The sequence below is a fragment of the Anopheles moucheti genome, chromosome 2, assembly GCF_943734755.1.
Source record: "Anopheles moucheti chromosome 2, idAnoMoucSN_F20_07, whole genome shotgun sequence".
In the NCBI taxonomy this organism is placed as follows: Eukaryota; Metazoa; Arthropoda; class Insecta; order Diptera; family Culicidae; genus Anopheles; species Anopheles moucheti.
Window position 1 is genome coordinate 85,820,716 of NC_069140.1, and position 25,400 is coordinate 85,846,115.

The window sequence follows — 25,400 nt, forward strand, 5'->3', positions numbered from 1 at the left end:
AACAGGTTTTAGCAAGAAGCTTCGCGTGTTAAGAAACAACCCAATACATCTCGAGATAGCCGCTTCCATAACGTCGTGGTTTTCTTTTTCATAAATTTACGGGAGTTTACCGCCACGACCCTATGGATGTGTGCATTCGTTACATGACAAACGTCCCGAACAGTGACCAAACAATTCATTTTCGAACCGTTACCAAATTTGGGTTCGTTTTTTGGGGGGCTTCAGCCGGTTTCGGGTCGCTTCAGGTTCCCGGTCCCTGTGCGACCACATAAAACTTTATGTTTTCTTTATGCTTGAGCTGCTCCCGTCCCGAAGATCGGTGGGCAGCGATAGAGGGACAGGAAGGGCAACAACAGACCTCAAGATGCTCGGTACGGCTCGTGGGTCCGACCGGAGTCCTCTGGAGCGCTTGCAAGAAGCAAAAGGAGACGAGAAAAACATGATCCAACGAGTGGTCAGACTGGGAGAATGCTAGAAAGGTGTGAGGAGTCAGCGGGTTGCTTTGCGCCGGAGCATAAGAAGTGGACGGGAAAAGCAAAGCCTGCTTTGTTCTTTGACTTCTCTGTCAAAATAAGTCCAAGCCTTACCAGAAGAAAAAATCCTCCATGCTCCATGTTTTGGTCCGTGGAGCAGCACGAAACGGAAAGCATAAAGCAACACGAATGAAGTCACCATTTCGGTTTTTTTTGCTGTGCTGCATCTTATTAAACGACCAACAAAATAAAACAACACATAAAAAAGGCCAACCAAGCTAAAGGAAAAAAGGCACATTCAAACAAGGGTCCAAAGCTGAATCGTTCGTGAGTGACCACCGTTTGCGGATGGCGAATCGGGGGAAAAAAGCTGGTACGGTGTCCGGATTTGTACGAGATTTAGTTCATTTTCACTGATTCTCTTTGCAAGCCATAGCAATTAAATTCCTATTCTACGATATATGCCGTTGCAGACCGGTAGAATGGAGCTAAACAAATCTAACGAAACAATATTTAGTCCCGCAAGTGGTGATATTTTTTGTGGCTTTTTGCTGTTGTTTTAGTGCCGAAGAGGGTAAGGGAGAATGTTCTTTACACCGTTTTTGATTTGCGTAGCTAACCCACAAACGGTATTAGAAAGGTTTGACCCACCGGTATGAAAAATATCATTACTGCAGGGGTCGTATCGCAGTATCGTATTTTTACGAACAATAAAACATGCTGTAAGCGCTCTTTTGATTTATATAAAAAAAATTAATTATTTTTCCTGTGTATTGTGTATTTTAAGAAGAAACAGCTTTGAATAAGTTCACTTGCATCACAATATAAATTGCACCATAAATTTATCTGGATAAATTTCAATAGTTGCCGACCCCTGCTTCAAGCCGTTACGAAGCGTTACGCATTGAAAAGCCCTTTTGTGGATATGCTTGCGCAGGCGTTATTGCACTATGGGTATTAGCGAACCAAATTTCAATAAAGGATAGTGTTTAATATTAAAAAAAACTTACTAAAAGTGTGTTATAACTTTTTTTTGGGGCAATCGTATTTCCATGTTTGGACCTGCAAACATAGCAAAAAATTGAATTTATAATTGTTGTAGTTTTGGAATTAAATTGCATTAGAAAGTGGTCTTTTCTACAAGTTTAAAAGTAATCGTTGAAATTGTTGTATTTATTTAGGGAGTTTATCCCTATCTGAAATTTATGATAAAGGATAGATGAGGCATACAAAAATATCCCAATTAAATATGCTAATGTAGGTTTGTAAGCTGTAAATGAATTTTCAATTCAATTTAGATTATTACAACCCAACGTCAGCTCCGAACCAGGAAATGAACATTTAAACTGTTTCCCCATCAGGAAGTAAGAAACTCCACTCGTAAATCTATCAAATAATTTTAATCAATAACAGTTTATTGAGACATATGTAAACAAGATCGTTAAACACTTAAAACAACGTGGCGGGCCTGAATGAATTCCATTTTGCATCGATTTACGCTGCGTAGTAGAGAGCGCTGTTCGCAGGTGTTCTAGTTGTAGGTACTGATTTTTAGTCGCGTCTCTTCGCTTCCCTCCGGATGGCGCGCTTTGCAGATGAGCACCTTGCCATCGTCGGCCGGCTTGAGCCGGTAGGTGAGCGTCTGCTGGACGGTGTTGCCTCGGAAATTCCGACTGATAAACGGTGCCGAAAGGCCTTCGTAAATCAGTTGATCGTCTGGGTGGAGTGGAGAGGAAAATTTGGAGAGGTGTGATTGCATTCATTTTCATGCTTTTTGAAGTTAACGAATGAAACCGTTACTTACTGAGGAACCACAAGAATCCTGCCGGAGGATTGCCATCCTTCGAGACGCACTGTACCACTAGGTTGCTGCCCGCCTTGAACGCTCCATCACGTTGCGCAACGTCGCTAGAAACGGTCAGCTGGGGTGCTCTGGGCTTGATCAACTCTGTGAGGTCTTCCTTCAGTGGTTCTTGCTTGTCATTGGTGTACACTAAAGGAAAATTAAAAAACATTGAAACATCTCCCAGAAGACTCACTCATCCACTCAAGTACCTTTCTTCAGCTTGATCGGCAAGCTAGTTTCCATGAATCCACCAGGATAGGCGGGATGTTCCGCACGGCACGTGACCTGCTTCCGGTTATCTTCGACAGCGATCGCACGTCGATAGATCTGCTGAACGGTGGTGCGTCGGTTGGCCGTTTCCGAGAACTCCGCCCCGACTTCGTCCGTCAGCTTCACACCATCAAGATACCACGACAGCTTAGCGCCTGGCCATCCGTTGCGGGACACGCACTTCATGGTGACCTTCTTGCCGAACTCAAACTCACCGTTACGACTGTCAACGTTGCTCGCTAGCTCGATCTTCGGTGGCTCGGGTGCAACTGCTTTGGGAAGGGAGTGAAGAAAGGGATAGACCAAGAAGGTATAGTAACGTCCGCCGAAATGTCACGACCATCGGTGTCGATGGGCTTTTGGTGCAATCGGTAGCAACCTTCACCTGAGACCGTTATGTCGATCTGGCCCTTGTACGTCTGCCCCTTAACGGACACGGTACACTCAAACGGTCCATCGTGCGTCGGTTTAATCGTTTCGATCGTGATACCGCAGGAGCCCTTGCTCCAGCCAAGCCCGTAGAATTTAATGCCCTCGACCGGTGCGGGCAATTTCTCACTGGCGGCAAACGGTGCTGGAGCTCCGGGAACTTTCACTCTGCAAGATACAATGTGGCAGAACAGAATTAACAGCGATGTACAAGTAACTGGTAGGAGTCTCAGACGTACATGCAAAAATCCATGGGTTCTTCGACAAGACACAACAAGTTCACATTTTGCTGTCCTTCCGCCACGGTCACCTGTCCGGACGGTTCCGTTATCACCTGTACTGCCTGGCTGCATCCCAGAAATGCACTAAATACCACAGCAAACACTGCGATCCGCTTCATTTTGCTTGCCTTGTCTAAATAAAGCACGAGAATTCGCTTTGCCCCTTTTTGCCGGGAAAAGTCAAACTCGAAATCTCGTATTGCCGAAAAGTTCACGAGAACCACCTGCAACGCACGGACCGTTGAACTGAACTGAGCATCGGAATGGTCGGAGCGCGTGCTTTTAAATTCTGCCCACCACGAAAGCACCACGAAAATTTTGCCACACGTCATTTAGATCGCGCAGTTCCGGATCAGATCTTCATCGTGCGCCGTCCGGTGACGATGACCGGTTCTCGCCTTACGGTTTACCAGAAGGAACTTACAAACGAATCTTTTAATGGGTTCCTTCTTTCCACAGCGGCAGCGAGCAGATTAGATGGTGTTAATTACGCCCCATTGGCAGATCCTTCCCCCCCAAAGGGAGGGGGTAACATTGATGAATGTTGGCAAATTCCATCCCGCTGGTGCATATTAATTTGATCAATTTTTCTCTACCCGACCCCGGAATCGAAGACGGTGGCCCGATTCCCCCCCCTTTTCGTAGCCTAATGTCAATCTTGTTGACAATCGACACCACACGATTAACAAAAAAAAAAAACACCCCTCAACCCCCCCGTGTGTAAACAAAGCGCCATCTGATTTCGAAAAGAAATAAAATCTTTAAGTAAAGCACCAGACCTTACAGACTTCCTTACGGTTTAGTCACCGAGTTTGGCCGTGTAAATCCGGTACGGTCGCGATCGGGTCGTTTTCTCGTTAATTATTTGTTTTGGTTTGCTTGTTTGGAACCGGTTGCCGCGGTATCGTCCTTCCCATCTTCCCGCCGCATAGCTCCAAAAAGATGGGCAGGGGGTTACGGAATTTAAATTTCGGCAATCTAAAGTTCTAACGAGTCCCATAAAGGCAGGGGTTTTATGGTGCCATAGCCCCACGAATCTCGTGCCGGAAGGGCCGTGAAACGGTTTTGCTGGGTTTTCGACTTGCCAAAACCGGGGTTTTGATGTGGTGGACTTTTTAGGTGTATTGTGTTTTTTTTGTATGGAAGGATTCGCGAAGATTCGAGCCAGGGGAATACGCAAGCGTGCTAAACCTGCTTTCCAGCGCATCCTACAAACGGTGGCGGTGGAACGGAAGGAAGTATTTTTTTTATCGTTTTATGGTACCGGTGGTTGGGTCGATTGCATCGATCGATGCTGATCGTTAGATGGGCGAAATTTTGCCCCCTCTCTCGGTCACAGCTCCAATGATTGCTGCTGAAGCAAATGGTACGCTGGGCGGTAGTTTTGAAGCCACGCACCAAGTGACCATTTTGAGGGGTGTGTGTGTTTGCCTTTTTTTTTTATTTTCACCCCCAAGCAGGACCGATTAAATTCAATCGGAACCAATGATCGTTTGCGGTGGTGTAATGTTTATCCCCGGGTGTGCGCGGATGTCCATTTCTATCGCTGACCCCTCCAGTAATGGATCGACCAACAGACGATCTTTTTTCGTGGACGAATAAAAAGGCAAAAGAGAACGTTTGATGGCGAATGGTAGTTAGAATCGATTGTCAATGATTATGACATCATGTGCTTTATAAAGTGCCGTGCGTATAGCACTGGAGAACTGCATTTGGTTCGAAATTTGTCTTTAAGCGCTGTGATCGAGTTTATGTGCGTTATTTGAAGGTCAATTCATGAAAGTTCAGAACGTTATTTTTGGACTGTTTGAAGTTTGAAATTGAAGTAGTGTTATGAGAAACTGGAAGGATAAAGCAGTGCGGAGTTAATGTTTCAAGGATCAGTTAGGAAAAGATGCACGAAATATTTCAAGACAAGAGCACTTTGCGACAAGTAGAGATGAGAAAATCATTAGTGTTGATAGAGCTTGGACGAACTGGTTCGTTCGTTGTAAAGAACTGAGCGAACTGGTACAGTTCTTTCGTTCTTTTGTCGCTCAAAATTCTTACATCATTTATTTCGTTCATTTCGTTGTTTGATGAACGAATCATTTACTTAAAGGAAATTATGAAACTATAAAGGTTTAGACCATGTTGCCTAGCTCTAGATACAATCGATATAGAGCAATTTTAAATAAACCACGTAAAATGGTTCCTCTGACAATCTAAAATACAGCAGCAAACAGAACCGCTCAAAATATACATAAATTTGTACACATCCAGCATTTAACACGTTCAGCGCCGCATCACCTAGATTTGGGCGATGCCAACAGTTACCGCCTGGCCGTATCATCTCAAAATGGGTGATGTGCTATACAAAAAGCCATGTAAGCTTTGACAGCAGCTCCACGATAATTATTGCTATTTTTGACAGGGTGCTTAACGTGTTTAGCAAGAAATTCTCACACCAACAATGGTAAACTTTAAAAACCTAATGTATGTAAACAAGCTTGCAGTTCAATTGAAATAAAAAATAAATAAAAAGGAAATACTAATTGAGGAAACGACTTTAAAATTTACAGAACTCTTCGACGTCTCTATGATAAATGGTAAAATTATTATGCTTAAATTGGGAACGGTTTTGACACCCCTGAACGCTGCTCTATCCATCTCTCCGCTATACGCCTGATGGGTATGCAATCAGCATTACAAACAACCCTTCGTTTGAAATTCTATTTGATACAGCAGTTACAGTCATCACTGGGCCTTTACTCAACGAAACAAAATTCCTTTTAAGTACTTTACCATTACAATACTGATCAGTATTAGCTGTTTATTGTATCGCATTCTTATTTAATACGTTTGACCAAAAAAAAAACGACATATAATACTTTATTTTAAAACGAATACCGCTTAACAAATTTCCGTTCGTCGGATTCGATTGCGATACCTTTAGACATCGCGCACTATTTATTAGCTTCATTAAAGCATTTGCTCCTAGCGAGCGAGAGAGTAATACAAATAAATAATGCTTCCGTTTTTAAACACATCTCGCTTCGCACACGTGCAGCGGTATTGAAATGCTTCCCAAATCGGGCAACTCCATGGCGTCTCCATTCCATAATCACGTTCATTGTTCGGGATGCGGTTTCCCCATCACTTTCTACGATCACTATCGCACACACTCACACAGTTCACTTTTGGCTTGTCGGTTTTCCACTCTGCTCGGCTCGTTCCCTTATTCTAGTATTAAACAAAAAAAAACACGATGGGTAAGAGAAGCGCTAAAGAATTTTGGGTAAATCCACTCCACGAGTGGATAGAATCAGGTAGTTCAGCTTTTTCTTGTTTGTTTAGCGTGACGAGCCTTATGCTTCACCGAAATACTTTTTTTTAACTGCAGGAACTATACGGATCGGGTTTTGTTTTGCATAATTTACAAATCGACAAGTGCACCCTGCACTACTGGGGATGACCACCTGGCCGAATGAGAATATTACCGAACAGAGGATCTCATTTCACCCCACACCCACTAAACACCCTGTGTAGCCGTTCTGTACAAAGCCCCATCACCGGCCAAAAGCCCATGGTTACGGATCCTCGTTTGGTAATATTCTCAGACAGGCCACGGCCATCCACCAACATCTGGCCGGGCGTTCAAGCCACCCTGTTACGACTGTTTCGAGGGGGTTGGGAAGGGCGCAATGTGGATTCACAACAGACGTGTAGCCATCACGGAGCAGAAGAACGTCCAGACGCTTATCAGCCAGAAGGTAGATCCGTTGCTGTCATCGTGGTAGTTGTAGTCATCGTTCCGGATCACCTCCGTGCCGGCATCGTCCACCCGCACCGCCTTGATGATGTACGTCTGCGTGCCGAGTACGTTCGTGGCCTCGAGCGTGTACAGCGTCGCACGCTCCTTCGCACAGTCGTTGTTTTTCAGCAGCACCGTATACTCGCCCTTACTCTGGAAAAGGAATGCAAGCCGTTGCGATACATTGATCAGTACGGGGGGAAGAAACCATTTGCTAGCTGTTTGGCGGTGCGTCTTACGGATGCTGGACGCGGTATGTACGCCTGGTAGATGTCGATCGATTCGCCCTCCTTTATCAGCCGCCCATTGACCGTCCAGCGGGTGATGGGTTGCGGGTTGGCATGGATGGTAATGTTGACCGATGCACTTCCGCTTGCCGGCAGCTCATCGATATGGATGTGTGGTATCGCTTCCGGTGCGACTGTGTTACCCGGAAATGGAAAACAGAGATGGGATGGGCAGAAAATGAAACATAATTCAACGGACGGCCCGGAGTTGGAGTCGGACAGATATGCTGTTTGTAAATTCTCCGAACTGTAGCCACAGCCGGATGGGGATTGCGTGTCGCCCAAGGTTCCTCGGTACCGTAGTACCGTTCTGCTAGCGGTAAGATCAAACGACATGTGTACGAATAATCAGCCACACATGCACAAAACGGCCCTTTGTCCGTTCATTAGAAGCTCATGTAAACTTTGACAGGGTTCGATAAGGCTGCTGCTGCCCCCGCAGTAAACTCGGTGCCCGCTCGGAGAACGCTTTGCTGTGCGAAATCGGGAAGGTGAATGAATATTTCATGCTGCATCAAGAAGGGGGTTCCTTGCGTAAAGTGCATGTGCAGCTGGGTAAATAATTCCTCTCCCCAGTAATTAGTCGCAGCGAGGTCGACAATTCTTAACAAACTTTTGTAATTTAAAATGCCACAATATCAACGTAACGTTTCGATTGCTGTGTCACGTTTATTGGAAAAGCATCAGATACATTTGTAAGCGGCCAACTGACAAGGCCAACTTGCAACGGCCACGCAATAATAATGTTGCCCCAAAATTTCCATATCTTCCATCGATGACGGTGGAAGAAAGCATTCATTTCTGGTTTTACTACTCCTCCAGGCTCCTTTCGTTATTGTTCTCTTGTTGCTCCAAGGAGTTCCATTGGAATTCATACCGTGATGTTTATAGTGGCCGTTTTTTTTATTTTGGAGACCATCGTAAAACCACGTTTTCTTCCAAGTGCTTCGCTTGTTTGGAGTTTGTTTTGCAACAGTAACTCTCTTTATTGACCTCAAACTCACAACCTGGGACACACACGCACGCAAATGGTAATATCCAACCCGAAAAACGGAAATACTTTTTTACCATTGGGCCGTAACACGGAGATATCTTTACATTTTATAGGATTTGGGAAATTGGGAAGTTATTTTTTCTACACTCGAATGACTTCATTAACAAACTAAACGTTTTCTTTGCCAATCAGATAAGAAAGATGCTTTGAAATCTTCGTTAGTGATGTAATTTCCTTGAGGAATTCTCTCAAGGAATTCTGACATTGTTTTGAAACTATAATAGGCCAACCGTCCTTTAAATGGATGAAGCACTTCAACTTCAATACTGAATTAATAATCTGATTGAAAGTCCAAAGTTTGAAGAAATCATCGATGACCAATTCAATAGCCAAAGAAATCGGAGATTCCCATGGAGCTTTGTTCGTATCTCTTGCATGATCAACCAAATAGCTATGACTCACCCATTTTGACAGAGGTCCAACTCACCCACCCCAAACCAGTAACTATTGAAATATACAACCACCCGGACTACTTACACTTGATGTTTAATGGAAGGGAGGACCGTTGCTCGGTTCTAAACGCGGGATGATTCACCACACACTCCAGCACCATACCGTTCTGCTCCGGTGTGACGTACATGTTCACCTCCTGCTGGATGGTGCTCAAGCTTTTCTGGTCCTGCATTTCGGTGGTAATCTGGGCCGGTTTGAGCAGGCTCTCGTCGATCGGTTTGCCGTCCAGGAACCAGGTGAGGTTCGAGACCGGCAGGCCCATCCGGGAGGTGCAGCGCGCCTTCAGCATCTGGTTCGCCCGGATGCCATTGTCCACGAGCGTCGTGTACTTGGAGATCTTCAGGTCGGTAATGCGCGGTGCCACGAACTGCCGCAGCTCGATCGTTGCCTCATGCTGTTCGCCACCGATCGTGAGTTTGCAGACGAACTTGCCGAACCGTTCGGAAGTGACCGTAGACAACCGCACACCACACTCACCGCGGGAACCGTCCCCGATGCGCTTGACGCCACTGGGCAAACTGTCGACGTCGTACGTTGTGGAGGAAGGCCCGGGAAGCTGAACTTGGCAATTGTCCAGGGGTTTATTCGCCCGGCAGAGAAGATCCACGTTGCGTTCGTACAGTGCGTGGAACGAGGGTGACGACGGCACGGTTTCTATGTGCTGCGACTGTACTGGTGCTAGCAGACCTGGAAAGCAAAAGGAAGGTAAAGATGGGCGTGAGTGATCCACACGAAACGGGGACGGTGTTGCCGTAATTGAGTCAATATTGATTTTCTCAACCCTTGGCGGTTCATTCGCGTCAAGGGCTTTGGGTGTTTGCGGGTCTGCTTAATGCCCACACTTCTGACGGGGTGTCTATTGTTGTAATAATTATATCGGGACCACAGCGAAGGTCGCCAGACGCCAGATGGAAACCGTCGGATGGTGGTGTTCCCGTTTCTTCAAGTGGCGCTGTCGGAGTGTACGCCACCGCGAGATTGGATGATCTCAACTGACTGGTATGGTATATGACTCGACACTCGGTTACACTTGTATCTTAACTAGATCGCGTAGCACCGCACCCAAGTTTACCAATTCTGGAATTAAACCAGCCGGCAAAGGGTAGCGGAAAGATCAATGTACAGACGGGAAGTGAGTGGGAAATGCAAATAGGGAATTATGGATTAAGACCAAAGGGTACTTGACGCGTCACGCTCGGCAATGTTATGCATTTTCCAATATAGGATGAGCTTCAAGGAGCTAGAACTCCTGAGGTTCTGGTATCAAAAATGAATCAATATTTGTTTTTGTCTTGGAAAATTAAAAATGACACATAAGAAGGTGCTTGGACATGCGGTGCTTTACATTTTCTAAGTTATCTTCAATGTTTATGAAGATATATTTTACTGATGTTCCAAGGAATCTTGCATAAAGTTTAACTTTATTAGAATTTATTATGGTTTGTAAAGACTTCGTAGGGCTATTTCTTGAACATTGTGTTATAGTTTGGAGACTACCTCCAATTATTTCACCTTTAAGATATTGATCGTTTACAGCTCAAACTCACCAAACACCATTATATCCATCGATTTTACCCAAATATTCCAGGGTTCCGATAATAGATTCTTCTGGCGAAAACACCACAGAAATGGAGCATCTTGCGAATGGATTTGTTTATTTATTCACCGCAGAGTTCGTGCGCCGGATGGAATGGAAATTACCTGCTAGAGGAAATAAACAAAATGCTTTGCTAGATGGTGTAGTCTCTGTTGCAGCTTGCCAGTCTGATTTTCCACTGCCATTCTCAGACAAATTTGGCAATTTCGTTACAGCTTGAGTCATAAACATAACCATGTGTTCGTTAGCATGAAGCACGCTGAAGAAGCTTGCTGTATGATGCTTGAATACAAAATTGTATTATCCAACTGCAGTTGGGTGTTAAGAGATGGCAGTTAAACTTCGCAAGTGCATCACAAAAATATGTATCAATCAGTTTTGGTTGCTTTTGTGGCATAAAAATGATGCAGCCATACGTTCATTTTTTGTGCCGTTGGTTTTATGATAACCCATTTGAATTTATCTCCGCCAATCTGTGGATGTTTGTCGGGCCAGATGCTTCTACTTAGACGAGTTTTATGAGTTGCGAAGGTTAAAGAGAGAGAGCGAGAGAGGGACTTGACGTATCATTTGCAAAACCACAACCATATGTTTCTAATGAACGCACAGAATACACCAAATTAAATGATTTATTATACTGCCCACATTGTAACGGCGTGCAAAACGCGAAGCGAAGAGATTGAAAGTGAACGCGCTGAGAAATGCGCCAGCAGCAGCCGGTGGTTGGTACGTAACTGCCACTTGGCGTCTTGCGTTAAAATGGACGCTTAGGAAGCTAAATTTGGCAAATCGATTTGAAAGTAAGCAAACAAAAAAATTGACACATGCATCGTGACTCGTGTCCAACGTTGGGAAGGACTTTTTATGCTTCGGCTTTGACCAGTCCCGTTCTTTGTCCAACCGCGCCAAAAAGGTTATGCGGAACCGAAAACTCGATGCGAGCCATTTGAAACCGTAAACCAGCTCCAGCTTAGACACGTATTTATGTATTCCGATCGTGGTTTGCACAGTGATAAGAAAGCAAAGATACCACTGTATGGCGCGAATGGTGATGAATCATAAAGTTGAACTACGTCCCTTGCGTCCCAACTCAATACCAACGTTGAGTGTGTGCTTTCGACGCAAACGTTCGAAGACCGGCGGGGGAGAAATGTGTGCTAGCACAACTGTTTCAGTCGAAGAAGCGATTGGTTTGCTTACACGACGACAAGAATGAAACGTGCTTCAGACGACGCGAGCCTCACCCATTTAAACGAATCGCGCATTGTTATAGTGGGTGTGCTGGCATGCGCACGGGATTGACATTTTGTATAGCGCTGGTATATTTGATTACCTTCAGCTGATAGAAGTTTAATCGAAAAATGCATCTTCCACTGGCTTAATATGATAATTGTATGGTGGTGGTTTGATGTTCGTGTCAATGAAGATGCCTTGATGAACTGGAATAATTTATTGTCGCACACCGTTTATAGAAAGGTTAAATTAATTTAAGTGTCTGTTTGTTTTCGACGAGACGTGAGTCAAAACAAAATGAGATGAAAATGGTTGTTTATAATAATAATAACACACCTCGTATACCTACAGTGCATCTGCGATACCATCTAGGGTTCTTGTATATACTAATCAATCATTATTTCTTCAATTAAATAAGAAGAAATATATTTTGATGTTAAAACTTCACCTTTTGACAGCTTAGCTGTCAGAATACGGAACATACTGCTCCATAGTACTAAGATCCAGACCAAGTTTGTATTCTAACTACTATATCTCTCATCTAAATAAGGACAATTCAACTTAGTTCTTCACAGAAAATTTTGGGACAGCTCATATTATAAGTTAAAAAGCTTAAGCTGTCAGCTTGTATCTGTCACTTAATCCAGGTCATTTTGACATAAGGGATCATTGTTAAGTAACCACAGATAGAGAAAAGTTGATTAAAGTCTAGAAAGTCAACTTCAAATTAAATTATAAGCTAGGCTATTTAAATTAATTATAAATTTGGTTGAATAATCCTTTTTTGTTGTTTTTATAAAATAAAATATTTTTTTACAGTTTTGGCTTACGTGAATCATGGCCTAACAAGTTTAGTAAACGACCTGCTAGTAAAAAAAAATAGTTTCTTTTGACATTTATGGAGAATCTGATCGAAGCTTTCATTAGGGAAGCAATCTAATCCATTTTTGCCAATTTGTATGGGAAGATGAAAGCGGAAACGTCAAAATGCATATAAAAATGGAATAGAAAAAATATTGAAATCGACGTAATAATATCAATTATTTATGTACTTCGCAACGCGGAAAGAAGAATTCGATCGCTGAATACTAAATATTAAAGAAATAATAAAGGAAACTCGAATTACGTGAATTTCTGTGGCACTGACTGTACTGAAGTGTAAACTTATTACTACAATAGAAATAATACTCTTTATCATCAAAGGGCGTAATGTGCTGTGCTGTAATATACTTATGGCACTGATAGCTGATAGTAACTGATAGTACTACATCTTTCTAGGAAGAAGAGTATTACGAATATAAGATGGTTGTTTTCATTTTCTACCAACAACAAGACGTTTCGCTTGAACAAAGTGAAAAATTGATAATTGATGGGTTGAAGTCGTTGATAGGAATGGCTGCTGCATGTCGCTATCTCAATATAAATTAGCAAATGGGACATAACATTGCTTCTTGGTCATAAGGAAAACGTTACCATGATCACCATGATTTAATGTATTGCGTTAAACAATTACACTTGATTTTGAACACTACCGTATAATATTTAGCCCACAGGTAGATCTGACGTTTGAAAATCAATATAAAAACTCAAAAAGTCGTCTCCGGTGAGATATGAATCGACGTTCAGGAGCGGAAATAAGTGTGTTTTTTTTCAATTTTAATTAACACACACCTGCTGATAAGAAACGGTGCGCGCAAGGCGTTTGGTTTCTTATCGCCCTTCTTGCGCAAGGTTTCTCGCAAGGCGTTGGTGTAAGTATGTGAGGAAATCAGTAACGAACGCTGCTGGGAAAATGATGACGCCTGCGGAATGCACGTTAATCAGCATCGTTCGTAGAAGTGTCAACGCGGCATGATGCCGTGTGGCTAAATTTAGAACACATTCCGAAAGAAAGTAAATCCTCTTCGTCGGCTAGCACGACTCTAGGCGACGCAGTAGGTGAACGTGAAAGTGGTTGCTTTGGGTTGGTGAGCAGTATTCCTCAGCATATCATGCGGAGCGAGAAAAAACACATACTCGATACGTTATTGACGACTTTTCGCTTAAAGGTAGCAACAGATGCCGTTTCCCCTTTGGTTAGGGGCAGGTTCTCAAGGTTAGTAGCGGAATCTGTTTCGTGTGTGTCTGTTTTTTTATGTTGCGTCAACTTCTCAAGTTGCACACCACCGTAAGACAACAACAACCGGCAACAACAATGGCGAATGCTGACAAAAGAGGGGCCGGGTTGAACTGGTTTGGATGTTCAACGGTTGGTGTGTGAAGATACCGGTATCGAGCGTTAACGGCTGATACCGCCAACGGATTGGGTTGGGTGCGTCCTCTGTACACGTTTTACTGCACTTACTGTAACACGAACAAAATGCCACCAGAAGGGCAAGATTTCGGTGTTGATTATTCCTCATCCTTGATGCTTGATGGGTTCAGGTCGGTGGGTTGGACGATGGGCACGGTTCAGGCTGGATGCTGCTACTGGACACACCACACACACACACACTCTCTTCAGATAGTGCGAAGATAATAGCGCACAGTGACGGATATTGTTTCGTTTCGCGGTTCACGGCGTCGCGTGGTGAGTGTCGTTATTTGTTTTTACAATTTTCACGCTTTTGCCACACAACAGAAGGAGAGTATACACGTGCACGAGCCCACCACAACACAAAACGGAACGGTCGCGTTGAGTTGATCACAAGCGGTGGTGCCGGTTTGGTTGTCGCCTGCCTGCCAGACGATGGTTGTCGAGCGAACTGAACGGTGGCATCGATCCGACGCGAGCTATAACCGGTGAAGCTAGGCGACGCGCGATGAGCGTGAGCAGAGTGAGTTGCAATCCCCCCCTCCCTTCGGCCAGTTCAAGCTCACTATGGGCGACTCACTGTCGCTCTCTTACGCATTGCCAACTCTCCGCGAACCAAACGCATCTCACCAAAGGAACGTTTCACTCTTCAGCTGGTACTGCCTTGGTCACGGTACGCGTCACCGTACATGCAGTTGGCGTGGAAAATAAACAAAAGCCACAGTCAGCCACTCGCGAACTATCTTCCGCTACGCGTTATTAATGTCTCGCGAACAACCTTGGACGCACTGATAAGACGCACTGGTGACGTCTGCTACTGGGAAGAGCTGCCAGCTGTACGGTGCCGCTTTACAGTGACCGGTCTGCGGAGTGACTAATTCGTTACTACACTTACACCCGAAGCAAGCAGCTACGTAAGCGCTCGACTTTGGTGCGTTGGAGGTAATGGAAACAGAACTATGGCACCCCGATGCACTATGTGTCCGCTGCACGGAATTATTTGGTAAAATTTTATGAACATCGTGTTAGTATTTTTTAGTTATACTTAATTGTTGAATTACTAAAGTACAGGTAGTTCCCGAGATACGCTGTTTATAGTGGAGCGCTATGACCCGGGAAAATTCGCGTATGTCGAATCGTGGATTTTCGATAATTATTCAAAGTCATAGCGTCGACTTCCTTCTTTTTACTTAATTTATTCAGTCAATGAGGCTTATTTTGAATACAGGTATATTAGTAAATACAGGCAGTCCCCGAGATACGCGGTTCCTCTTATACGCGGATTCGAAGATACGCGATTTTTGGAAATTTGACAGCTGAGCTAGTTTATAGCACAAAATCTAAGCAAAAAGGTGAAAAATTATTTGATAATACTATTCTGTGTCATATAAAACATTTGTTTTTAACTTATTTTAATATATTCTTTCTAAAAATCACCTGATTCGCGGAATAGATTAAGTGCACTGAAGGAAGTCGACTCTGTGACTTTGAAGCATAAACGAAATTGTACCAGGATTCGACTTACTCGGAAATTCGAGATACGCGGATTTTTTCCGGGTTTTAGCGGTCCACTATAATAGCGTATCTCGGGGACTGCCAGTACATTAAAATAAATTTAAAAACATATGATTTATATGACATAGAAAGGCATTTTTGACCAATTTTTTACCATTTTGCTTAGATTTTGTGTTATAAACTATCTCAGTTGTCAAGTTTCGAAAAACCGCGTTTAAAAGAATCCCGGGAACTGTCTGTATAGCATTGATATGTTGCAAAAAATGGGGTAATGGTTGTTAGTACATGACGTTGTTGGCATTGGTAACTTGGATATTTAGAGTGGTTTTACTACAGGGGATGGTTCTGGATAAAACTTAAAGCGCTGTTATTTAATTGTTCTTTACATTACCTTAGTAATCTTTATTTACAAAAAAAATCTTTAAATAAATCGATTGAGTTGCTATCAGGAACAAAGTTCTGGATAGACGGCAAAAAGAGTCTGCGCCTAACTCAAACAAAAACATTAACCGAAAAAATGGTCAGTCAATACGGGGTCAAAGAAAACAAAAAGTATTTTGACGTTTAAAAGTCTGTTTGCTCCATTGTGTAAAGAAGGAAAGGAAAAAAGAAACAATCGATCCCGCATCCCACAACAGTTTCAAAGTCAAATTTCGGTTTTTTGGCTTCCCCTAGGTCGGTTTCACTTGAGGTTGACATAGATGGCGGGGGGTTGTTTTTTTTTTGTTTATACTCATACTCTGGTTTGCCTTTTCACTCTGCCCCACGCATCACACCATTGGTCTGTCCATCCCCATAACACGGTTACGCACTTTTGGCCACCCGCACAAACTGGGGTACATTTAGTACGAAAGGCAAACACATTGGACGCGCAGCGGACGCGTCGTTCCAGAGTTTGCAGCTGTGCTGCGGACGGTCAATGGTTGTGCGAGCGCTTTCGCTTCCGTTGTGCGGAGGGGTTTGTGCTGACTCTCTGAGATGACGGGGTTCTCTTTTAAAGGGTGGCTAGATCGATTTGCCGGTCGTGTGGGTATTCAAATTAGTTCGGTGGGTTTTTTTTTGTATACCTCGCAAAGGTTTAATTGACGATTAATATTAATGATGAATAATTTGTTAATCTTGCAGGTAAGGTAAGGCTTCTTCGCTCTTCGAAGTGTAATGGCATAAACATACTTCTTGGCAATGCAATGGATGAGCACATTTTTTTTTCCAAGAGATGCTATATTATTTAAATTAAGAATTTATTATTCCTCGTGAGTACTTTAATTACTCCTTTCCACCATGAATGTGTTTTATTTTATGAGATTAGTATCAAAGTACTGTTATTAATTGTTGTTACAGGGTTTCACAACCAATCGGTCATCAAATTGGCTGCACGGAAAAATGTTCTTTTATTTTATTTTTTCAAATTTATATTTTTGAAGTTAAAACTTATAAAATACTTTTCTTTATTTTATTTAGCGCAAGTTTGTTGAAAAATAATTTAAAACTTGATTAATAAGTTGTAAAATTAATATAAATTGTATAAAATTAAATAAAATTTTTAAAAAGGTATTTAATCAGGCTGACCAAAAAAGGTATTTACGGTGGCAAAGTGACTGTGGATGACGGCATCCATAGTGGGTTTGCGATGACCAAATTGGTGTGTGAACCCTGTAATTGAGATATCCCTTCGATGCTTCCATAGTGAAGAAGATAAGAGTAGCTCTTAGCATCTCGCACGTTCAGAATCGAATTCTCGTTGAGACCTTGACTTTTTCACTTCAGAGACATAACAGGATATTGAGAACAAGGGACTTTAAAACCGATAAATTTATGTGTTTGATTGGCGTGTAATGCACTTTGCAAGATATTATTCCCCATTCGCATCAGACTGATTGTTTCCAGTTCTGGAGAACGTTCTTATATGTCCCAGAAGCACTTTGACCGGAGAAGCACTACAAAGTAATTGCAAAGTCCGGCAATATCTGATTTATGAACAAGTGGACTCCAGTAGACTGACTCGCATTAACGGCAGGGAAATACGATCATCACGATTTGATGGATGCAAGGCTTTATTGATTTTCCGTTCCACAAAATAAAAAAAAAACCCCTGCAAATGTCAAACGTTCTGCTGGATGCTTGATTGCGCACATAAATCCATCGGTCGTACCATGGACCGGTGCTCGATTAGTTCATTCCGCACAGCGGTACGCCAAGATGTGCATCGTTTCGTCAGACAATGCAAAGGTTTCGGCACCTTTGGCTTTCGAAATCGTAAACTCATCAAGTTAACATTAGCTGAACCGTACTGCCAGTTGACTTGTTGTACGGTTTGTTGCGCTTTTTTTTTCTTCGCGCCAAACCTCTGCTGGAGCAGTGTGTCGGCGATGGTGTGTACGATACTTTCATTCAGCTTCACGCCGCTTTTGTGCACGCTGTCCGCTGCGGCTTCGTGACGTGCGTCAATGCGCGTGAGAACAATGATTTCATATGATGGATTTTTGCTGTGTGCTTGTGGTAAAATTAGAGCACAAGCTAGTCCGCTGACTTCGAGTGGGAAGATTGACATCGCTTGGAACAGGCGAAATTAGTGTCAGGTTGTTAATTTTTTTGTCCAATGAACATTTCATACAGCGTGTAATGTGTTTTCTAATTCTTTTTTCAAACAGTGAAGCAAATTGAGGCGTTTGAAATAGTTTGTCAATAAGGTCTTTTTTTTCTAGAAAATATGTGAATAAGTTCACTGTTCCTGATGATAATATAGTTCACATAATGAAGCTTAAAAATTATGTCGGTGCCTGTCAAATTGCCCATTTCACATTCTGTTCACACTCTCCTCGGAACATACGCAATCGTTTACCAAAAAAGACAACCCTTCCCTTCGTTCCGAGGTGAGTCTAATTGCTGGTTCCACCGACAATTACCCTCCGACATACAGCGGCGGCACTCAAAGGCCACCATTATGCGCTGTGCGCGCTTGTGTTCTACTTCCACCGAAAGCAGGCCACCGTTCTCCAGAAGATGCAAATGAGCAGCGAACATTCGGCACCGAAAATAGGCATGAAGCAATGATGGTACATGTTACTAAGGGCAAATAGCAAGTGGCTGCAGGGAGGTGGTCGCAATGATCCCGGTGTCAGTACCGCCCAAGATCAAGTCAGTCGCGACGCTGGAAGAAGAGGAACGGAACGGAACACACGGCATTTTTGTATTATTTTTATCGATCTTGCGGGAACTGCGGCTTACTGCGGTGGGGCTTTTCCTTACATTACCTTCGGCTTTGACATATCTTCGGGTAAGATTTTCTCCAGCCCACCGAATGAGCTGATGACAACAAACACGCACCGGTAGTGACGTTGAGGCGACTGCGGAACGGGCCAACACCGGGCTGGTTGACCTTGATTTGTGCGAGCAGCGTACTGCTTAACGATATGTCAATGTCAGCCATTTCCCGCAGCTGGGAAAAACGGGCCCATTCCCGCGGCATCTTCTACCCTAGCCCCTACATCACAGCTGGTGGTAGCTGTAGATTTGATTTAGTTTCGGTGAGTAATGGGGCATCATTATGGTGGTGCTTTCTGACAGAGGGTGTCGTCTGACGTTGACGTTGCCAGATGTTGCAAATGTGTGTCACCCGGGAGGGTTCGAGATCGCCAAGGTCATGTGCATCCAGTTAGATACTATTGGAGTTCAATTAAGGAGTATGTTAGGTGTAAGAGGTTCTCGTTTTTTTTTCTCCTTCGGAATACCCACAAGGGCAAGGGTATCATCTCAAGTGGCTTCCGTTTGCCAAACGGGTCGTGGACACGGTTGAAAAAAGGGCTGACGAGTGTTAATTGATGCAAATTAGCAGGCTGTGTATGAGCCGTGTCGCACGATAAGGAAGCTCATTAATTACCGACGAGTGCTCTTACGGTACCCGGTTGATGCTCACAGCTCTCGATGTGATAAGTGGTACGCGCGCAAACAGATGACATAATTATGAATTTGTTTGTTAAGATCTGGTCACGAGTTGCGGTGCATTCCAATCGAAAGTGGATGGATGTCAGTGAGCTTGCATTAAAAATGGCTGAAAATGTTGTTTGCTTTTACTCTTAAATGGACACCAGAGGTGAAAGTTAAAAAGAAAAACAACACTTACGAGGTTTGAAACGATAAACATCACGTTTAGGATGAAGCATCACTGAGCTATTTGATTGTTTGAATGCGAGACATTTGCTTGAGTATATTTAACGAATCAATCGAGCAAAGGTAAATAAGGTGTTTGAGTAGAGTCTTGCTAATATATACTAATATTACACAAAATTTGATTTTTTGGCTATTTTTCATGATATTTTGGATTTAAATTTAGTTTTATATAGCGAATGACGTGGATTGAAAGTCATCTGGACCAGCTCCCGTTAGCAAGGACCTAAATATTCCATCAGGTTTTAAACGTTTCTCTACCAAGACAATCATTAGTACATAAGCAGAGGAATATCTACGAATAGTGTTAGTGTCTAACTTTAATTTTAGCTACGGAAACATTAATATATATAACTAATAGTAATTTAAATCGAAAGATTTGACAAACTTTGTGTAGTTTTTATTAGGTGCAGGGCTGCCGAGAGCTGACAAAATGATGACAAAATTTGTCAAACCGGAGCTTTTGTCAAATTTCGTTTTGTAGAAAATCCACGACAAAATGCAGACAAAATGGTGACAAAATTGTAGCACCGCTTACTAATCAAGACATTATGTTAACGTGGTTTTTTTTACAGTTGACAACCTGATTTTGTCACTTGATTATTTTGTCAGCTCTCGTGGCCCTGCACCTATTGTTTATAATCACTTGTTGACACTTGTTGAAGAATGATGTTCAGCAATGTTAAAACCCCACAGACTACAATCTAAATAAGATCTTCTACGATAAATATACACATTTAAGCAAAACGAAACAAACAAAACTACAACAAAGTAGTTCCGGGCTATAAATCGTTAGTTTGATTGATTGTATAGACCCTGCTAGCTTGAATCTCGGATCGCTAATTTATCTTCAGATGTATTCACAAATGAAGGACCTCGCCGATGCAACATCCTCTACGTTTGAGCGAAGGTTTCTCCATCACACACTCCCGAGCCCATCACCATCACCATACCGCATGCACGAATTACGAGAGCCATCGTACGCAACTATCAAGTTCACGGTCTGATCTCGCGCGAAGGTTAACACCTGTGCGCGCGGGGTAGCTGTGCGCTCACAAATCGCCGGTAATCACCGTTCAATAATTCAACAAATTCTTCCGAATACGATCACACTGGTAACCACGGGTCGACGGGACAATCACATCACTAGCTTCCCCGTACGCAATTACACCACCCGGGTCCGGTTTACAATGTTGGTTCGTGGCTGGAATTGTTGAGTGTTTTCCGTGCCCATTATCAGCCCGACGGCTGAGTCACGCGCGTAAACGCACTACGCAACGAAACTCGTTCACACGAGTCGGCGCACGAAGAGTTTGGCGCTACCTAACGGTGGCAGTGTTGCCAGCTGCTGGAAGATGTAACAATGCAAAATCTAATAACTTTTGTGTTGTGGAATTGCGACGTGCGTGTATGTATCTCTCTCTTTTTCTGTTGTGTTTTGTTTCCGCAGTACAAAAATACGGATTGCGCAGACTGCCGTGGCGTCGATGCGGCAGCCAAAATGTTACTGAGCCGATCCGCGAAAGCGCGAAATGATGATGGTACTTCTTCAGCGCGTTCGTTCGCCTCGCTGTGTGTTCGTATGTGTGTGTGTTTGGGAAGGAGAATGAGATGTGAAGCATAATACGTGGATGCTTTGCATCGCGCCAGATGAAGCAGAAAATGAAGAGAGAAAATCATCCCAAGCGGCACGCAACATAAGCGGAAGAATTCAGGTGTGAAGCAGCTAAAGCATGGCACGTTATCAGATGCTCATGCTACACTCTGGCCGGTATGCAAATGAAGCATATCGAAAACCGATGTTGCGCTTAAAAAAGGTGTATTTTAGTGGCGTGTTTTTGAACGTTCCGTCGTCGCCCTGTTGTGCCCTAGAACCCGATTTGCGTTAATTTGTTTCGATCAGTTTTACATGCCTCAATGACAACAGCGGAGAAAGTGATCATGAGCTGATGGGCTACTTCAACACCCCGCTCGGCTGACCTTAATAAATGCGTGTTTTCATCCACCGAACCGAGGACCGGCCCGTCACTTGGCTGACGCGAAAATCGTCAGCTTGCGCTCGTACAGGTGGAAGGGAAGTTGCGATCGGGCGACCATTTTTACGGCCAATTACCTTTTGCGGCAAGGCAAATGTGGGTGACCGGTTTTCTTGGGGACCGTTTCGTGGCTGCGATTCTTTACCCCTGTGCCTGTGCGGAACGGAACGATCGTGTTTTTATGGCCTAAATCGATTGCCGTTCGCTGATGATCGGTTGTGAACCGTAACCGTGGAATGCAACAGACACCGACGGGTTGGTTTTGTTTGCGTTCTGTATGACATTTGAAGAGCGAACAAATGCTCAACAAAAGGCAAAGCAATGTGTTTTAAAATTCAAAACGAGTTTGTTTTGTATTCTCGCGAGAATTCTCCTCGAAATAAATAAAAAGGTCTTCACGAGCTACATGCGACCAAAACTGTTCCAAGGTGCAGGTTTTTAGAATTACTCACAAAATGTAGAAAGATCTCAATATTGTCATATCATTGGAATAACACTGGACGTCCTAACCTATCTCTGTTTTAGACCTGGCATCTGTTTTAGATCGAATGAGGCCGTAGCTATTTCCAACAAAACGATTCAACGACGCAGTTAGAAAGGGATTGCTTCGAAGAATTACTGCAACGAGTCGAAACCGTAGTCGTTGCAGCATCCACTTATTGTTTTTATAGATAAGGATATTCAGTCGATATTCGAGATACGCTAATAATGCGCGTATCTCGAGTTTCCTTTAAAACATCGTTTATATGTGATATACAGGAATCAAATATTTATTTTCAAGAATGTAATATTTGTTCCAAGAATTGCAATAAATTATATGAAAATTAAATTTTATAATAATGAATTGTAACGTATTATTGAAATTAACATTTTAAAAATGTAATTCTGTATATAAAACTCAGTGAAATGTTAAGTTTTAAATCCGCGTAAGTCGAGAATCGCTTAACTCGGGTATTGACTGTATAAGCGTCGTCACAAATATTTGGAAGAATAAATTACAAAAGAGATTTTTTTTACAAACTTTTTATGTCCCGATGACCCATCTTCAGGCCCCTCTGTGAGTTGGGTTGTTGACATCGGGATGAGCTTTGAATCCTTGTGATGCTAAAAAAGGTATATCTTATATAGTCTGTTTCTTGAATGTAATATAACCGAAAGTTCTGTTGATTGTACTATCTATTCTTACAAAATAAAATTATTTGAAAACTGATTTGGGCCAACATCAGCTCAAAAAAGCTTACATCCTCACAGAGATCAGTTCTCTATCTACTGACAAACAGGAAAATAGCGCATGGAGAGTTATTTTTAAAGATGAATAGAGGATCATCAGCGTGCACAGAATGCTCTGGTGTCTTGTTTTCCAGAGTGTCGTCAGCCTGGAGTATTCTGCTGCAAGCCATCCACAACATCGACCCCTCCCTGAACCCTTCTTTCCAATCCCTCCGCTTACCTGTACTAATGAATATTAGTAAAAGTAAGCGGTTCCTAATCCTACGTTTGTTTGCTAACTATATCATCCACATTATTGGAAACAACAATGCTGTGATTGATATAGAAGTCCTTAAATGTTCATTGTAACCTAGTTTCTTGTTTTCTCCGTTTTTTTTTGTTTGTTCTCCTTGTTTAAATTGTAAGTTAGTATTTAAATATTCGTTTCTTTTTTCTTATTAAATCAATTTTATATAAAAAAAAGATAGCATCCCGTGAAATAGTGCCTTTTTCAGCAGTTTTCCTTTACGGAGTTGGACTAACAAATGTCCAGCAATAACATCGTTTTTTAAAAGTTTTTTAATAGTTACTTTTTTTAACAATAAGTTTGTTTTTGTTCAATCGTTTTTTGAAGAACATCCTGAGATATGTTTTATCAATGTGAGTCGTGTCAAAAATTTGTATTATTTAGGACTATTTTTCTTATCACGATTATGACTGCGAATTCTCGAGTTTATAAGCCAACAAAGTAGTTTGCATTGGAGTTGATTGATTTACTATATCGACAGTAGATTATTTAAATTGCATCTGGTAATGATTACATCGTGCAGTAATTAGACCATTGTTGAAGTTTTCAGTACAATAAATTCTTCCCTTGAATCCTTCACCTTGAGGTTGTTTTTAATTGCTACTCTTTTTCTATAAATGACTATCCATTCTCGCATTGTTCTTCTGATTGTCTAGGATGGGCTTCTACCACACACCCATTACCCCGTCACATTTATCGCACGTTGTAATGAAACTCCTTGCCCCCGAACAATGCAACGGCGGTGAATGCTGATTGCGCGCCGTATGAGGTGCGATGGAGTGACTTTTAACCGTCAGCACCGAAATGATGAGATCATCATTCCCCGTCAGCATACTCATCAGCGGCGAAAGAATGGCACTGCTGCAGTTGCATTCCAAAGCTGGCTGGCACTCCCCCGGAACCCTACAACCCTACGAGCACCAGGCAAAACAAAAAACCAAAACTGAAACCACCCAGCCCCTGTCGGTGCTTGTTTTACAATCGTGCCACGAGCGCCGCATCGCACAATCAACTCCATGCCGGAATAGGTCCGGGTGGCGTAATTAAAAGCAACTTCCGTCCGTTCGCCAAATCAATGTCTCGGTAACAACCGTACATTGTCGAAGTCGTCGAAGGCTTTTGTTGAGGGCGCCTGACGGATGATGGTGCCTGCTATGAGATGTTTATTAGGGTCGTGTGTCGAGCGGCAATCGATGATCGTGTAGTGCATGGTTTTCGTGGTTTGTTTCATGCTATCTGATGATCACGGTTTGTCACGGTGGTCTGTACGCTGATGGGAAGTTTATGACACACTGGAGCGCACCGGATGAGCAAGCTTCTTTTCCTGGTGGTTTGTGATACGATCAAGCTGACGATGGGTTTTTATCGCTTGAGTTAAACGTAAGACATAACACACTGATCGGAGTTTAAAATGAGATGTTTATTTGACGTGGTTGAGTGTCTTGATGCTGTTCAAAAATGTTTAAACATTTGTGAAGTATTGGTAAGATGTACTATAAATACATCTGACGTTTTATCGACGAAAGAAGCGATCAAACTGTCCAAACAGTTTGGAATTAAACCTCAAAACAAAGGTTTAATTGAGCAATTTGCCTAAAGATAGTGGTAGCACATCGAAATAAGCATAAAGCAACTGACTATAAAACATTTACCAATAAACATGTAAATCCTTCCTGTTTTGGGCGAAAAAAAACCCCCCCCATTAAACTAAAGGATATTCTTCTGCCATAAAGGGTAAAGAGACCAGGCCCCCGAATTGGGCTTGCCATTTTGCTGGGAAATAGATCATTTTATAGTTTGTTTTTTTTTTGTTTCTTTTCTTTTCTTCGCTGTTTTACAAACAAATTGCCATTCACCGATTTCCCCGGCCGGTCCTGCTAGAATGAATGAATAAATTGACTTTCTTCATCTTTGTGCAGTGGGTCGTGCTGCTGATACGCTATCATGCCCCCTCCCATCGCCCGCGGGCAATGTAGAACAAGTCTGTGCCCGAAGTTGAATTCAACTTGGACTGGTCCATTTTTAATTAAGAGTCAAATTTCATTTATGCGCATCTTCATTTCCATGCTATCAAGATTTGTCAACGGTGGTTCGAGAATAAGCGTTATTGTGATTGCATACTTCTTGCCTTTGTCTTCCTGTTTTGCTTAAAAGAAA

General features: G+C 42.8%; 2 protein-coding genes across 2 annotated transcripts; both read right to left on the minus strand.

Moving 5' to 3' along the window:
• Positions 1-2,004: 2,004 nt before the first annotated feature.
• Positions 2,005-3,418, minus strand: LOC128298680 (nephrin-like). The gene is made up of 5 exons (XM_053034451.1): positions 3,258-3,418; positions 2,969-3,186; positions 2,529-2,861; positions 2,278-2,466; positions 2,005-2,189 (listed from the first exon to the last, which is right to left on the minus strand). Exons 1-5 carry the CDS (start codon positions 3,416-3,418, stop codon positions 2,005-2,007), a joined length of 1,086 nt encoding a protein of 361 aa, XP_052890411.1.
• Positions 3,419-6,214: 2,796 nt separating this feature from the next.
• LOC128299787 (fasciclin-3-like) lies at positions 6,215-14,850 on the minus strand. The gene is made up of 4 exons (XM_053035867.1): positions 14,061-14,850; positions 8,911-9,573; positions 7,332-7,513; positions 6,215-7,245 (listed from the first exon to the last, which is right to left on the minus strand). The coding sequence occupies exons 1-4, from the start codon at positions 14,116-14,118 to the stop codon at positions 6,991-6,993; spliced, it is 1,158 nt and encodes a 385-aa protein (XP_052891827.1). The 5' UTR covers positions 14,119-14,850; the 3' UTR covers positions 6,215-6,990.
• Between the last annotated feature and the right edge of the window lie 10,550 nt (positions 14,851-25,400).